General features: G+C 40.1%; 1 protein-coding gene across 9 annotated transcripts; it reads right to left on the reverse strand.

Moving 5' to 3' along the window:
• Positions 1-703: 703 nt before the first annotated feature.
• Positions 704-16,559, reverse strand: TBP (TATA-box binding protein). Of its 9 annotated transcripts, none has more exons than XM_027080637.1 (9): positions 14,986-15,116; positions 13,022-13,088; positions 12,086-12,286; positions 9,484-9,866; positions 6,502-6,589; positions 4,587-4,678; positions 3,374-3,541; positions 2,074-2,168; positions 704-1,381 (listed from the first exon to the last, which is right to left on the reverse strand). In XM_027080637.1, exons 3-9 carry the CDS (start codon positions 12,137-12,139, stop codon positions 1,302-1,304), a joined length of 960 nt encoding a protein of 319 aa, XP_026936438.1. In that variant the 5' UTR covers positions 12,140-12,286; positions 13,022-13,088; positions 14,986-15,116; the 3' UTR covers positions 704-1,301. The 9 variants fall into 9 exon arrangements, with proteins under 9 accessions (XP_026936438.1, XP_026936399.1, XP_026936407.1 ...); XM_027080598.1 differs by having other exon boundaries at positions 12,991-13,088; XM_027080606.1 differs by having other exon boundaries at positions 12,086-12,289; positions 12,991-13,088.
• Positions 16,560-16,579: the final 20 nt, after the last annotated feature.

Genomic DNA, 16,579 nt, shown 5'->3' on the forward strand with positions numbered 1-16,579 from the left:
GAGTACCGCAAAAAAAAAAAAAAAAAAAGGAAGCTATAAAATCAAACATATGCTTTACTATTTTTTTCAATATGATAACAAAAGCACCCCCAAAAGAAAAAAACCTGAACAGAAGAGGGCTGGGGAGGTACCCACCAATCTGGTAGTTAACCTAGGGAAACAGACAGAAGGGAGAGGAAGGAAGAAACTTTCTGGTTTCTGAAAAAATATTTTTACAATTAAAAAGAAAAACACATGCCCGAACAATGAACCCCAAGAACTTACACGTGCTCACCTGATATTCATGAGAAAAACACACCTCACCAGTCAGTGGACAACCAGCTCTAACACTGAAGGCCTTTGGCTTAGAGCCCGTGTTTGCCACTTAACGGGCTCTGTAACCTTGGGCTGACCCTCAGCTGGGGCCTACCTTACCCTACTTGTGAAAGAGGAACAAAACCTAACTGCAGCTTTTGTGAGAAGGCAACATATCTGGGAAACGGGAGGTGCTCAACGTATGGGACGTAATAAACATGTTTTGTGAGCAACTTAAAATTTTCAGACAATTCTTCCATTTTCACTGCAACATACAATGAAATGTTGATTGAAACAAACAACAAGCAAGCAAACACACTGAAATGGTTTCAGGCATTATATCTAAAATACGACTTTTTAAACAGTATGATCACATGAATCTTACAAAGTTTCATTTATAACATCAATCTAACACTTTTATAAACAGCATTTATTGTACAGAGTACTCTGAAGGAAGAAAAATATGTACAGCCATTTGTTTTCATTAATACATTTCTATTCTGTCCTGCAATACTGGAAAGGCGGAATGTGGCACAAAAATAACCCTTAGGAGTTACAAATTAGAAAACAACACTTTTTAAAAAGATTTTTACTTTTCTGGTAGAAATATAAAAACTGTGGTTTATGGGGAAGAAATTAAACAAAATAAAGTCCAATCGATTGTTGAGGTGGCTTTAACACTTAAAGTTTTGTCCCTTAAACCAACTTGTCAACAGCAGTAAGTGTTTAAAATCTAAATATAAATAAACGGGCAGCGCTGCCCAAATAGCAGCACAGTTCGAGCAACTTACAGTAACACTTCGGTGATCTCTGTGCAGAAATAACGCCCCCTTCCTGGCATCCCTACGGGGTACACATGCAGGGGAGCTTCACCTCGTGCTGCAACCTACAACCAGACATCCATCCTCTCATCACATGGGGCCGTCCACAACACCACTAAATGTACCAGAACTGATTTGTTTTAAAAAAAACAAGTGGGTGGGGGAGGCAGGAGTACATGACAGCCATTACGTTGTCTTCCTGAAACCCTTTAGAATAGGGTAGATGTTCTCAAAGGCTTCATAAATTTCTGCTCTGACTTTAGCACCTATGAAGACAAGTTGGAGTAGAGAAGAGTGTGAAACGGCATTTCTTAACATAAAACCACAAGCACAATTCTCTCCAAACCTAGTAAGACAGATGCATTAAAACATTAACGATGGACCCTTGTCATAATCCTATTTTTGTTTTTAAGGTGGTATTTTTTTAAGTTGGCTTCTTAAAAAAATTACAAAAGCAGCGCCCCAGGTGACTCCAGCCTCCTTCCCCAGTCTGCCCATGTGACTGGTGTTGGGCTCTGGACTGTGTCAGAACCCAGCAGGGCAGCAGTCAGAGTGGCTGAATCTTATTCTCCCAATCGCTGCCTTCAAACAAGCTCTTTTGAATCTGCCTTTGTTGTCGCAAAATGATAATGGTGATGAACCCCAAAGTTTTAGACAATGGTACCCAACTTAAAACGCCATCTGTTATGCTGTAATGCCCACCTCCCCCTTCCCCACCAAGGTCATGCTTCAGCTGAAGAACCAGCAGGGCTGTGCTCTGACTTCCCTCAGCTCACTCCCTCTGGTGGGTGTGTTTCCCATCAGAGTGTTGGGGTCAGGGGAAGACAAAAAAGGGGCAAAGCTTCTTTACAAGTCACTAGTCAACTGTCCCGACACTGTGATATTACTTCTTAGCACTGAGAAAATGCCATTCTTCACACTTTCCAAACTTCGAACACTACTTCCTGTTGCAACTTACCTGTTAATACAACTTTTCCAGAAACAAAAATAAGGAGAACAATTCTCGGTTTGATCATTCTGTAGATTAAACCAGGAAATAACTCTGGCTCATAACTAGAAGGAAAATGGCAAAAACAGTTTAGAAATTAACAGCTGCTCATGCCTTTAGAAAAAATGGGGACCTGAACAAGGGAAAGTACTGAGTAAGCAGCAAACTAATGAGGAGGTGAAGCCCAATTCTTGAGGAGCATCACAGGAGAGAGGGCTCAAGTGAGGCCAACTTGTAACTGGCACTTGAAGACCAACTAACTCTATTTCTAATGAATCTGGATTTCCTGACATAAGAACAAGAGCTTTATAAATATGTTCTATAGTCTCTGACCTTTATCAAGTTTCATTCTGGACAAGTTTACACCGACTTACAAGAGCCCAATAATCATTCATTTATAAGATCTGACAGTCACAGTTTACCTTCCAATCATTCACATCTCATCTCCTTAAACTGAAATATCTCTAGCTGTTAACTTTGTTCAGGCAATTTAACCAAAGTGATAGAAAAGATACTAGTTGGAGACTGAATCTTTCCCTGACTATGTTGTCTAACTAAATGCACTATTGGTATGTTTTATTCTAATCCTAGTAGTCTCATTTTCTTAGTTAGAGAGATTGAAAACAGTTAGGATGTGTGACTCTGTTTAACCTAGTGGAAAATTCAAGATAGGCTTCTCTGAGGAAGAGATGCTAGGGTGGATATGTGAAATGCCAGTGGGACTTTCCTAGGTGAAAAGTGATATAAGAGTGTGCCAGGTATAAAAGTGGGATGTGCAAGGGCCCTGGTGCAATAAGGGCATGATAAGCCTTGGGGGTGCTACGAGCAGAGAGGCTGGAGAGGTGGGTAGGGACCACCTGCCTTGTAAGTCTTCATCAGGAAGTAGCAGGGAAAATAAATGTTGACTAGCACAAAAGATTCAAACAACTGGGGAAAAAACTGATACAAGATGTTGTGGACTTTGTTCATGTATTTAAAATGTATTTAGTGAGCAATAAAATGATAAAACATACAGAAGGGGAATCAATTTCATCCCAGTAAAGGGGACTTTTGGGTGTCGTTAAGTGAAATGACAGGGAAGTAGGAGGCTGGTGAGAATAATAGGTGTTACCAAAGACATCAGGAAGACACTTCAACATTAAATATACCTATAAGTATATCATTTGTTCTTACATACTAATTAGTTTGCACATGTTTTATCATGAACAATGTTTAAATAGATTATAAATTACTTGTTGCCAAAAGCAATCACAATCCATTTCAGACTCACCTACTGAACTGTTGGTGGGTAAGCACAAGGCCTTCTAACCTTATAGGGAACTTCACATCGCAGCTCCCCACCATATTCTGAATCTTGAAGTCCAAGAACTTAGCTGGAAAACCCAACTTCTGTACAACCCTGGCATATTTTCTTGCTGCTAGTCTGGACTGTTCTTCACTAGGGAAAGAAAAAGTGAAATATTCATACTCAAAGACACCTAAAATAATTATTTAGATGAAAAACTTATAAAAAGTCCAAATTAGGAAAGATATTTTATAAAGTGTAAACTGGTCACCCCTTCCAATAAAGAAAAGCTCAACAGACATTAACAGTTTTATGTACAAAGTATTCCTGTGTCCTTGACAGAAAACTTAGGCCTACCAAAATGAATCCCTCTTCAATTCACCAAATTACTGATAGCCCTAGATTTTTTTTTAAAAAAAAGTTATTTATTTATTTGGCTATGCCGGGTCTTAGTTGCAGCACACGGGATCTTCATTGCGGCACACGGGATCTTTAGTTGCGGCATGTGGAATCTTTAGTTGTGGCATGCAAACTCTTAGTTGCCACGTATGGGACTTAATTCCCTGACCAGGGATCGAACCCAGGCCGCCTGCATTGGGAGCACAGAGTCTTAAGCCACTGGGCTACCAGAGAAGTCCCAACAGCCCTAGATTTTATACGTGTGAAACATAATATCATCATCACCATTATCATTAATATTATTGTATTTTAGCTCACAAATTTCTACTGAGATGAAAACTAACAAGCTTCATTTGGATAGGAAAATAATGATGAGACTTATACTCAAAGAATGCATACGCTAATTCCTCTTTTACGCCAAGTCTTTCTTTATCCATTCCTAGAAGTCATCTCTTGGACAAAACTATGACTTAGCAGAGCAGGGCTCATGTAACAAAAGCATAATGATAGCAGTATCATCGTCGACAAAAGGTTCTCAAGTGCAGGGTCATGAATGACAAAAATGAGGCATGCATACATGCTGAATTGTATGGAAATAAGGTGATAGCATACACCCTAAACTAATGCCTGGTTTTAAGAAAATGAAGTTACTGCTGTCTAAAAGTGATGAGAATCAACTATTTTAATAAGAAAGCAACAATAACATTTTATTAAAGTATTAGCCTAACACCTAGAAACCATGACACAGCCATTTCTTTCATAACATACAGACCAGGACAATGAACTCCTTTAAACCCACCTCTTGGCTCCTGTGCACACCATCTTCCCAGAACTGAATATCAGTGCAGTGGTCCGGGGCTCTCTTATTCTCATGATTACAGCAGCAAACCGCTAAAACAGCCAGAGACAATAGTTAATGATGTCATGCCAGACTGCTGACTTCTGTCAGGAGAACTAGACAACGAGAAAAAACACCCCAAATAGTAAGAAGGACCTGGTACTTAGTTATCAAGATATCTGTCATGTGTTTCCATACAGGGCTCCCTTACATCACCATGTGCCACACATCTTTTGCATATGGAGCAAGCACACAAGTTGTGACTCTAAGGCGGCTGGACCAAGATCTCTGTGTTCTGTCATACACATCCCAACACCTGAAGACAAGGAATATTTGCAAAAATATCTTTAACTATAAATTTTGTTTTATTAATTTTTTTAGACAAATCTACTGATAAACCTTTTCCACATCCAGAAGGAATTAATAAATCAGATTACAAGCATATCAACGCATAGTGACGTTACCTCCCGTTTCCAATACTTTAGAAACTGAATTGGTGGATTGGCATTTATATAAATGTAATGGCCTCAGTGACTAGGTTACATGATACAAAGCAAAAAATTAGTTTCAAAATAACTGAAATTTAATATCTGCTATCTAATTACACATGAAAAAATTCGTATTATTTCTAATCAAGATCACTCTTTGACAAATTAGATTGCTTTCACAATTTTAGTTTAAAAACTACTATATGTCTTCTCTCTGATTTTACCACCATGTAAAAATGCTAGCATTATATTCTAGTTTATACAAGTCCCAGGAAATGCCTAATTATTTTGCATTTCCTAAATTCCCTCTACTGGTTTTATTGCTTGGATAACTAATATCATTTCATTAGAAAAAATTATGTAAAATCATGTATTCAACTTAATAAAATTATGACAAAAGATTAATTCTTATAATGCTACATTCATATGGACTTTCCATATGCATTAGGCTGTTTTTTTTTTTAAATAAATTTATTTATTTAGTTTTGGCTGCGTTGGGTCTTCATTGCTGTGCACGGGCCTTCTCTAGTTGTGGCGAGCGGGGGCTACTGTTCGTTGCGGTGCGCGGGCTTCTCATTGCGGTGGCTTCTCTTGTTGCAGAGCACGGGCTCTAGGCATGCGGGCCTCAGTAGTTGTGGCTCACGGGCTCTAGAGCGCAGGCTCAGTAGCTGTGGTGCACGGGCTTAGTTGCTCCGCGGCATGTGGGATCTTCCCAGAGCAGGGATCGAACCCATGTCCCCTGCACTGGCAGGGGGATGCTTAACCACTGCGCCACCAGGGAAGCCCTAGGCTGTTATCTTAAAATCAGAAAATTTGTAGGTATTTTTCCCTTAATCTTTTTATTATAAAAAAATCGGCAGTTATACAAAGGTAGAAAATATAATAAACTTCTTGTACTTATTATCCAGCTTTAACAATTATTAACTTTTGGCTAATCTTGTTTCATCCATATGTCCCTTTCCCAATTCTCCAACTGGACTATTCTGAAGTAAATTCCAGGTAGCATGGCATTCGATTCTATATAGTTTTCAAAACATAAATGGGATCATACTATATATTTTGCTCTGTAACTTCACATGATCCCCTCACAATGAATATGTCAAACTTCATCCTGTGGACTGCTGTATTCCTGGAGTCTCTATATATTTTGCTCTGTAACTTCACGTGATCCCCTCACAATGGATGTGTCAAACTTCATCCTGTGGACTGCTGTATTCCTGGAGTCTCCTACTTGGCAGCTAGTCAATAAAAATGCTGCATATTTTGCTTTAAATCCTTGTTTTGCTGGTGTCAACAAACTTAAACACAACATATTCTTTTTGATCTAGAGACCTTTGGAAGAAAATTCTGTATTATTATAGTCTGAAATACATTAAAATTGTTCTGACCTTGGGATTATATTCAGCATTCCGGGCACGAAGTGCAATGGTCTTCAGGTCAAGTTTACAACCAAGATTCACTGTGGATACAATATTTCTGTAAGAAATTAGAAAAGAAAACATGATTATTTACTGTTAGTGTTAGATGATTACTTAGAAATTGTATTCTTTCATTAGAACTAATTTAATGAAATTTAATGAGATTAAATTAGTTTAATTTAAACTATCTTAATTTTTTTAATTAAAATTTTAAAAAATTGCTGACATTTATTAAGTGTTTAAACAAGTACCAAACACCATGCCAACATTTTACAAAGATAATCTCACTTAATACTTACAATGCACTATGAAGTAATAACTATTTAGTACTGCCATTTTCAGATGAAGAAGCTGAGGCTTAAGTGGGGGTAACTTGCTCTGTATACACATGGTTCCTAAGTGAGGTATGACTTTCTCACTTCTCTCAAAATAAGTATCTTTGGAAGAACAAAAGTTCAATTATCTTTGACAAAGGAAGAAAACCAGCTTTTTCCTCTGATTAACCCTCAGTAAGTCAAGAAAAACAAACATCACCATTTATTATCTGGGTCCAATGAACACTTTTCATTTTTTAATATTCTTATATAATTTTATAAATAACTTCTAAATGAGTTGTAACATCACTCTCTTGTGAATACTGATCCCAGATTGCAAATACATCTCCAACTGTTCCAGCTCATGGCTGCTTCTGGGTCTTTTTTTGGCACTGTCAAAATGCAATACCTTTGAAAACTTGATAGCTCATAATTAGGTTGAAAAGAGGTTGGGTGTCTTCTTTAATACACAATTGTAATGCCAGTTAGGTTGATCAACTCAATGTTCTCATTTCTACATCACCTATTTCCTTCCAATCAATTTTACATACACAAGTTCACAGAACTTTCTTATCTATTTTATTTGTGTAGAATTGGTAGTAACATCCCTACTTCCTTTTCTGATTTTAGTAATTTGAGTCTTCCCTTTTTTTGTTAGTCTAACTAAACGTTTGTTGATTTTTTTCAAAGAACCAACCTTTTGTTTCATTGATTTTCTCTACTGTTTTTCTTTTCTCTATTTCATTTATCTCTGCCCTAATCTTTACTATTTCCTTCCTTCTGCTAGCTTTGGGGTTAGTTTGTTCTTTTTTCAGTTGTAACATTAAGTTATTGATTTGAAATATTTTTGTTTGTTTTTTGGCTGTGTTGGGTCTTCGTTTCTGTGTGTGGGATTTCTCTTGTTGCGGCGAGCGGGGGCCACTCTTCATCGCGGTGCGCAGGCCTCTCACTGTCGCGGCCTCTCTCATTGTGCAGCACAAGCTCCAGACGCGCAGGCTCAGTAATTGTGGCTCACGGGCCTAGCTGCTCCGCGGCATGTGGGATCTTCCCAGAGCAGGGCTCGAACCTGTGTCCCCTGCCTTGGCAGGCAGATTCTCAACCACTGTGCCACCAGGGAAGCCCTCTTGTTTTTTAATGTGATCATTTGTAGGTATAAATTTCACCCACAGCACCACATTTGCTGCATCCCATATGTTTTAGTATGTTGTATTTTTGTTTTCATTTGTCTCTAAGTATTTTCTAACTGTCCCTATGATCTTCAATCCATTGGCTGTTTAAAAGTGTGTTATTTGGACTTCCCTGGTGGCGCAGCAATTAAGAATCCACCTGCCAAGGCAGGGGACACGGGTTTGAGCCCTGGTTCAGGAAGATCCCACATGCCATGGAGCAGCTAAGCCCATGCACCACAACTACTGAGCCTGCACTCTAGAGCCCACGAGCCACAACTACTGAGCCCGTGCACCACAATGAAGAGTAGCCCCCGCTCGCCGCAACTAGAGAAAGCGTGCGCATGCAGTGACGAACACCCAACGCAGCCAAAAATAAAAATAAATAAATAAGTTCGTAACAAAAATAAATTAAGAAAATACAAGTATGTTATTTAATTTCTACAATCTTGTGAATTTTCTGGGACGCTTTGTGGAATACCAGAAATATTACGGTGTTGGCAAGAAACAAACACCCCATCTGAACTAGGTAGAATTTACGATTTAAACCAAAGGTGCAAACTTAAATACACATAGGAGCCAGCTAAGTGTTAAAAGACAATAGGGTATGGTGTTTATAGAGGTGAACTAACAAGTGCTTATCTTTCTAAAATCATTAAGATTAAAATTATTTTGTTTTTAAAATTGTTTCAGATCAAACAAACACCCACGCAAGATTTAGGCCACTGGATAAGAGTCAGGATCCATGGTTAAACATTACTTAGTTCTAAAAATGATCAGGAATGACTTACAAGAAAACTGGGTAACATAGTTGTTACAAATATCCCCTGATATGGCCATAAACTTCCTAAAGGCAAAAGCTATATACTTCTCGGCGACAGATATTTAAGAATATTTGGTTTTCAGGAAGGAGAAATTTTCCCTACCCGTCCCCTACCCCCCAGTTCTGTTACATACAGGACCTAATTCAATTAGATAGAAAAATACATTTAGGACAAGAACAGCCATCCTCAGCTTGTGGGAAGGGCACAGTTCTTCAAAAATTTACATGCAGCCCTTACAATGACCAATGAAGGAAAACAAGGACCACTATGAACTATAATGATTCTGTGACTAAGTAATTAATCTTCCCAAAAACTAAAAATATCACACGGGAAGGAGACTACATAAAGCTTCATTTGGTAAATCAGCTACAGCGAAATGTCTACAATAACAATAATGCAATCTAAATTGGACTTCATTGGCCCAAACATATAAGCACAGCTACTAAATTTCTGAAGATGTTATGAGAGCCTTTTACTGGGGGCACTGACTCACTAAGACAGCTTCCCCTTTTCTTTTTAAAGCGAGTTTTGATGCATGATCGCCATTAGTGCCACACAAATAACTCAATCCATCTGAGAACAAAGAACAGCAGCACAGTTCCAGTGGACCCCTCCAGGGCAGGGAAAGGACGTACAACAAGTACTCACTGCAGCTGCGGCACAATCCCAGAGCTCTCCGAGGCTGGCGTGGCAGGGGTAATGGGGGTCATGGGAGTCATGGGGGAGGGATACAGGGGAGTGGTGCCCGGCAAGGGTGCGGTCGTAAGAGTCTGTGAGTGGAAAAGCTGTGGTGTCTGGCCCGAGGCCCCCTGGGTCGCCTGCTGGGAGGTCGACTGCTGAACGGCTGCCACTGCCGCCTGCTGCTGCTGCTGCTGCTGCTGCTGCTGCTGTTGCTGCTGCTGTTGCTGCTGCTGCCTTTGCTGTTCTTCCAAAATAGACAGACTGTTGGTGCTCTGAATAGGCTGTGGAGTCAGTCCTGTGCCATACGGCATCATCGGACTAAAGATAGGGATTCCAGGAGTCATGGCCCCCTGTGGGAAGTTAGGAGAACAATGGGTTAGGCTGGCTGGTGTTTGTGTCTGTAGGACTTGGCTGGTAGAACAGCAGATGAGATTTGCAAAGACAGGCACCTTCCGAGTACAAAGGGGGTTATATAGCAGTAATGGGGAGGAACTTGCTGTTCTTACACACATCACTTTCTTCTTCAGCATAACACAGTAGGTAAGAGCTTAGGATGTGGAAGCAGACCTGGGTGTGAAATCCAACTCTGCTACTTACAACACGTGAGAATTTAAGGAAGCTCCTTAACCCTTCAGGCTCTAGAGGATAACAATGCTTTAAGACTTAGAAAAAATCGAGAACTTCTACTCTTTGAAAGATACCATTAAGAAAATTAAAACTTGGGACTTCCCTGGTGGTCCAGTGGTTAAGAGTTAAGAACCTGGCTTGCAATACAGGGGACGCCGGTTCGATCCCTGGTCAGGGAACTAAGATCCCACAGGCTGCGGGGCAACTAAGCCCATGTGCCACAACTGGAGAGCCCGAGTGCCGCAACTACAGAGCCCATGCGCTCTGGATCCTGTGCACCACAATTAGAGAGAAGTCCGTGCGCCACAACTAGAGAGAAGCCCACATGCCGCAACGAAAGATCCCATGTGGCACAACTAAGACCCTACGCAGACAAAAAAATAAAATAAATAAATATTTTTTTAAAAAAAAGAAAATTAAAAATTAAGCCACAGACTATGAGAAAACATCTACCATACATATATCTGAGAAAGAACTCATATCCAGACTACATAAAGAACAATCAAAATTCAATAAAAGATGAAAAAACAGACCAATAAAGAATGGGCAAAAGATGTGAAGGACATTTTACAAATGAAGATCTATAAATAGCTAATAAGCACTTGACAAGATGTTCAAGATCATAAGTCAGAGGAAAATGCTTGTACTTCTAGAACGGCTGAAGTAAAAACCCAAGGGCCGGTGAGCACGCGGAGCAACTAGAACTCTCACGTGTTGCTGGCAGAGCCTCAGAACATGCTTTCTTATAGAGTTAAACATGCACGTACACAATGACCCAGCAATCCCACTCCTGAGTACTCACCCAAGAGAAACAAAAACATAGCAGACACGGAGAAATGTACACAAACGCAAAGCACCTTTATTCACAATGGCCCCAACCTGGAAACAACCCTAATGTCAGCAACTGGAAAATGGACAAACTGTCGGACACCCATACAACAGAGTGCTACTTGGTGATAAAAAGGAACTTGCTGATACACAAAGACAGACACAAATAAAAGCATATACTGGTATGGTGCCATTTGCATGATATTCTAGAGTAGGCAAAACTATCTCTAACTCTGGAAAGCAGATCATTAGTTGCCTGGAGCTAGGGGAGTGACTGCAAAGGGGCAGGAAGGGACTTTTAGGGTGATTGAAATGTTCTATAACCTTCACAGGTGCATACACTTATCAAAACACATACTTAAAATGGGTGTTTTTTGACTTCCTGGTGGCACAGTGGATAAGAATCCACCTGCCAATGCAGGGGAAACGGGTTCGATCCCTGGTCTGGGAAGATCCTACACACCGCGGAGTAGCAAAGCCCATGCGCCACAACTACTGAACCTGCGCTCTAGGGCCCGCGTGCCACAACTACTGAAGCCCACACACCTAGAGCCCGTGCTCTGCAACAAGAGAAGCCACCACAAGAAGCCCGTGCACCACAACGAAGAGTAGCCCCCGCTCGCCGCAACTAGAGAAAGCCTGCTCGCAGCAACGAAGACCCAATGCAGCCAAAAATAAATAAAATTAAACCTTAAAAATAATAGTGTTTTTATTTAAGTATGTAAACTACACTTCAACAGAAGTTATTTAAAAATTTAAAAGTAGCTACGTTATTTGGAACCTTAAACATAAAAATGAAAAGAAAACTAGAAAATAATTTGGTTAGAGTTATCTCCAAAATCAAACACCCTATAATCACTCAGACCACTTTCATAAGTGCTTATCAAAAGATTAAGTTTTACAAATACACATTTTAGCTTCCAAACAAACTCCCCAAATCAAACACTATCATGTTTATTCAAAGCCTAATAGAACTTCTCAATGAAATAAAGGAGGCTTAAAAAATATAAATCCATTTTCAACAACAGATGGTTAAATTCCCTTGCTTCCCTTTTACACTGTCTCTAACAATGCAGATTCTGTCCTACGTGTACCCTCCCTCCAGTTGTATTACCTGAGGGGAGGCCAGGCCCTGGGCATAAGGTGGGAGGCTGTTGTTCTGATCCATGAGGTTCACTTTCTTCTTGGCAAATCAAACACCTTTGGACTGGGAATCACCTCAGCATTCAGTCTTTTCCTAGAGCATCCCCAGCACACTCTTAGCGACTTCCTCAACTCTCTGGGTTATCTTCATGCACACCAAGAAACAGTGATGCTGCTTTGAAAAAAGTTTGAAGTTTAATGTAAGAATACAGGTAAGCTATACAGTCTTATAAACCAGTTTCATGGTTAAACAAAAAACAAACAAACAAAGAATGAAAAAAACCAACGAAACTATTTTGGAATATATTTCTTTTTACCTTACAAAGCTGAAATCTTATTCCTTCCACATTTCCTGTGACTGCATGCAAAATTGCCAACAGAACAAAAATTGTTTTTTTATGTGTTTAATTTATAGTCTTATAATGTTAAAAATTAAAGTACATAATCAGCATTAAAAACTTTGGGGGAAAAACACCCAGGGAAAACAAATTCCTAAGGAACCTGTCATATCTGAGTAGAAATATTTATTATGCATTGTATACACAGCGCTATTAGGCTAAATTCAAGTTTTAAAATATTCCATTCAGCATTCTATCCTCTACAATGTCTTGGGCATTAAGTTTAATAAATTTTGAATTGGATCCAATACACTTTAGTGTGCTCATTTATTGAGCAACTACTTTAAATAAAACACTGTGACAGACGCCGTACAGACATAAAAATAAACATCATGTTTTTATATATGTAATAACTTTAATTCTTCAGAACACATAAATACAAACTATGCCTGTATCTGGCTTTCCTTAAATCATGTCTTTACTGGCTACACGTTTGAAATTTCTTTTAGTCAAAAGAACCGAGTGACTGATGAACTACCTTTTATTGTTTAGTTCAGATGGACTCCTACCGTGCTCAGGATTGCTGTGAGAACTGACCGATTCAAACAGGACTGATTAACACCTCAAGAACAGCATCTAATTATCACACAGTAAGCACAGGATAAATGTTAGCTATTATTATTAGATTTCAGTTTAAACATTACCATCTAATAAGATATTCTCACACAGAACTTACAGATCTTAAAGTTACAAGTTATATGTCAAAGACACACGTGTAACTCAAGCATGTACTGGTACAAAATAAGCACTCAGAAAGAATCTGATAATGACTTTGAAAGGACAAAGGACCCCAAAGACTATATATCCTACATATTCATCAATGGAAAACAGACCAAAAAAAAGAGAAAACTCTGCTTCAGAAAACATCAGACATATAAGAAAATTATGCTCTTTCAGACATTGTTATCCTCTTACAACAACAGAAGTGCTGCAAATATAAAAATGAAGAGGCATTTGATCCCTGGCATCAAAGAGTTCAATTTGAAGGATGTGTAAATAATCACTGCAAAACTTAAGTGCTATAATAGCAGATATGCACTATGCTAAGCCCCTTGAGTGAAGAAATCAGCAATATATGTCTTTGTAATCTCTGTACTTAGTACAGGGCCTGGCATATAGTATGTGATCATGAATGAATGCATACATGCTACACAAAAGAAGACAATATAACTGCCAAGTGTTTTGAAGAGTATGTTCATAAAGCAGGGACCATATGACTTGGGTCTAGCAAGGTGAGAAGGAATTTATATTCAGCATTTCAGGCAGAAGAAAGATGAAGCAGAAAGAGACAAACACTGAAAGAGCACGCAGTATGCAAGCAACAAATTTAGCATGACTGCATGGAACGTTCCTGCAGGGGATGAGACAGCAAATATAAGTGAGGTCACATTATCAGGATTCTAAGTCATTATTACATAAGCAATATGAGCAGTGACAAGATTCTGAAGTGCACCATGAGTAGATCTACTTTGGCAAGAGTGTGGTGAATTCCAATAGATAAAACTGGAGGCTGGAAGTTCGGTTTAAGACTCACTGCTGTGGTTCAGGCAAGAGCTAATGAGGGCAGGATTTAAACCACTCATTAATATGACTACAGATTATCCAGAAACTGGTGGCTCCAGACCCCTTGTTACAAACTAAGTCTAGAGAACAAATCTGTGGAACTAGGTTGAGGCCTCATGTAACCATTTTCAGAGCTCATCTCTCACTCCCAGTGATGGAACTGACCATCTTTCCTCCCCTGTGTCATTAAAACCGCACAACTATTACCGCACTACTGTATCCTCACAAAAGAGAGTTGTTTGCAGAATCTCATTTTTTGGTCAAATTCGATATTTTTTGGAAATAATCACTGATACGGGAAAAGACTCAATTAATTCTGCATAGCCTTCTAGTGACTGCATATGTAAATCAAGCATAATCTTTTCAGAGACGTCTACCTGGAGTTTTAAACGAGAAAATCACACAGTCCAGGGCCTAGGGAGGGAGACCTCGTAAGGAAAGTGGTGTGTATTTGTATCTTAACGCTCTAGCGTGCCTGAACTCTCCGGCCTCTGACAAAACGTTAAAAAGTCTCAAGCGCAACTTTATTATAAAACCACCACTGCTGGTAGCAAAACAGGTGGGCACAGGCCAGGGTGAATCTCCCTTTGAATATCGAGAGGAATTAACGGATGGCAGGACATAAAGACTCCGCGTCTTGGATGCGCGGGACTGTCCTGTCTCAGGCCCCTCCCAGCACCCTGCACCACACGCTCGTACTATGGGAAGCCGCTTTCGAACTACGGCAGAGGAAGGCACTCGGTGGGATAGGCAGCCGGTACAGGCCGAAGCTGCGGCAGCACGAGCGGGAGGAACAGCCCCCGCGCGGTGTCCCCGTCCATTCCGCGCCTCCTCCCACCATCACCCCAGGGCCCCGCTGCAGCGGTCACCTCTACACGAAACCTCAGAGAAAAGCTCAAAGGGCTGTTACCTGGAGTCACTGCAGAGACAACTAACAGTCGGCGAAAACGACGTTAAGCCACAAACGGCCCAGGCGCCCGCTACGGCGACCGTTCCCGACCCTACAGAACTCCTGGCGCGCGTTGTTAACGTCACTTCCGCCAGTTCCGCCCTCGGCTTCGGCCGGCACCCCACCGTGCAGCGCGGGCCATGGGAAGTGTGGGTGTTGCGTCACTTCCTGTGATTTGCTAGGTATTCGGCTTAAGGGAAACAAGGGGCGGGGCGGAGCTCTTCTGCCTTCCGGCGAGGCCACCCTGTCAGAGTATTTTACGATTGGTTGTTGCTGGATGTAGTAGGCAAGACTGATTTTTAAATGTTGACTGTTTAAACCGACTAGCGATGTGACATTTAGCAAGTTACCAGACCTCTCCGCCTCAGTTTCTTCGTCTGTAGGATGGAGTAATAATAGCACGTGTCCTCTAAGGACTGTGAGATGAATTAAGGAAATGCATGAACAGTGCCTGGCACATGGTAAGCATGTTAGCTATTCTCAAACATGTAGAATGATAAAACAAACAAACAAAAAACACACCTGGTTTACAAATTCGATTATATTTTAATTCTGCTGCTACCATCTTATGCAGTATTTTCACATTGGTCACAAAGAGACTATAGGTAGTTGGACCCCAGAGTACCTCTCCTATGGCTCATTTAGGCATAATTACATGTTGTAATGCTTTCCTTTGTACTTCATATAATCAATGAGGTTGTGAGCTCCTTAAGGATAGGAAATGTTTTACAGAATTTTTCTATCCAGGCCAGTACCTGAATAAGTACAATACTTTTCTGTCCATAACCATCAAAGAAAATCCTTTGTTTAAGTATGGGGAAAGTTTTAATTAAAAAAGTACTTTTCAAAAATCTTCTCTGCTTCCAGAATTGCATGTATATATCAGACAGTCCATTCTATATTAGCCAGCTGCTTGTCTGCTTTTTTACATAACATTTTTAAATTGTAAAATATAATATTCATATACAGAAGTACATAAACCCATGTACAGATTAACAGACGGTATTAAATCAAGTAAAGACAACCAGTACTGCCAGCACCACGACCCGTCCCCAGCCACACAGGCCCTTCCTACTTACTGTGTACTCCTAAAGTATATAGTATGTATTCTTTTGCTCAACGTTAGAAGACTCATCCATGTTGATGTGCCTTCGCTCTAGCTGAAGTAGGTTAATTTTTTGCTGTGACACATCCCTCAGTTGCTTTATCCATCCTGCAGTTTATGGACATTTAGCTCATTTCTACTTTGGGGCCGTTAAGAACAATGTTTTATGAACATTCTTACACGTCTTTCTGGCCAGGGTACATACCTCTGCGTGACACTGCTGGGTCATGATGCGTGTGTATTTTCAACTATGCCGAGTAATGCCAATCCCTGTTCGAAATATGGCTGTACCAATTTACGCTCCAATAGAGTCTTCGAGCTTCCGTTGCTCCATAGTTTTGCCAATTTCTTTGTAAGGTCAGACCTTAAAATTTTTATCCATCAAGAGTGATTTCGAATGTTTCCTTGGGAGAGAAAGCCTTTACCTCTCTGTCAGCTCTCTTGGAAGAG

Source organism: Aethalodelphis obliquidens, unplaced genomic scaffold (genome assembly GCF_003676395.1).
Source record: "Aethalodelphis obliquidens isolate GAN/ISIS:26980383/991018 unplaced genomic scaffold, ASM367639v1 scaffold3, whole genome shotgun sequence".
NCBI classification, from domain to species: domain Eukaryota; kingdom Metazoa; phylum Chordata; class Mammalia; order Artiodactyla; family Delphinidae; genus Aethalodelphis; species Aethalodelphis obliquidens.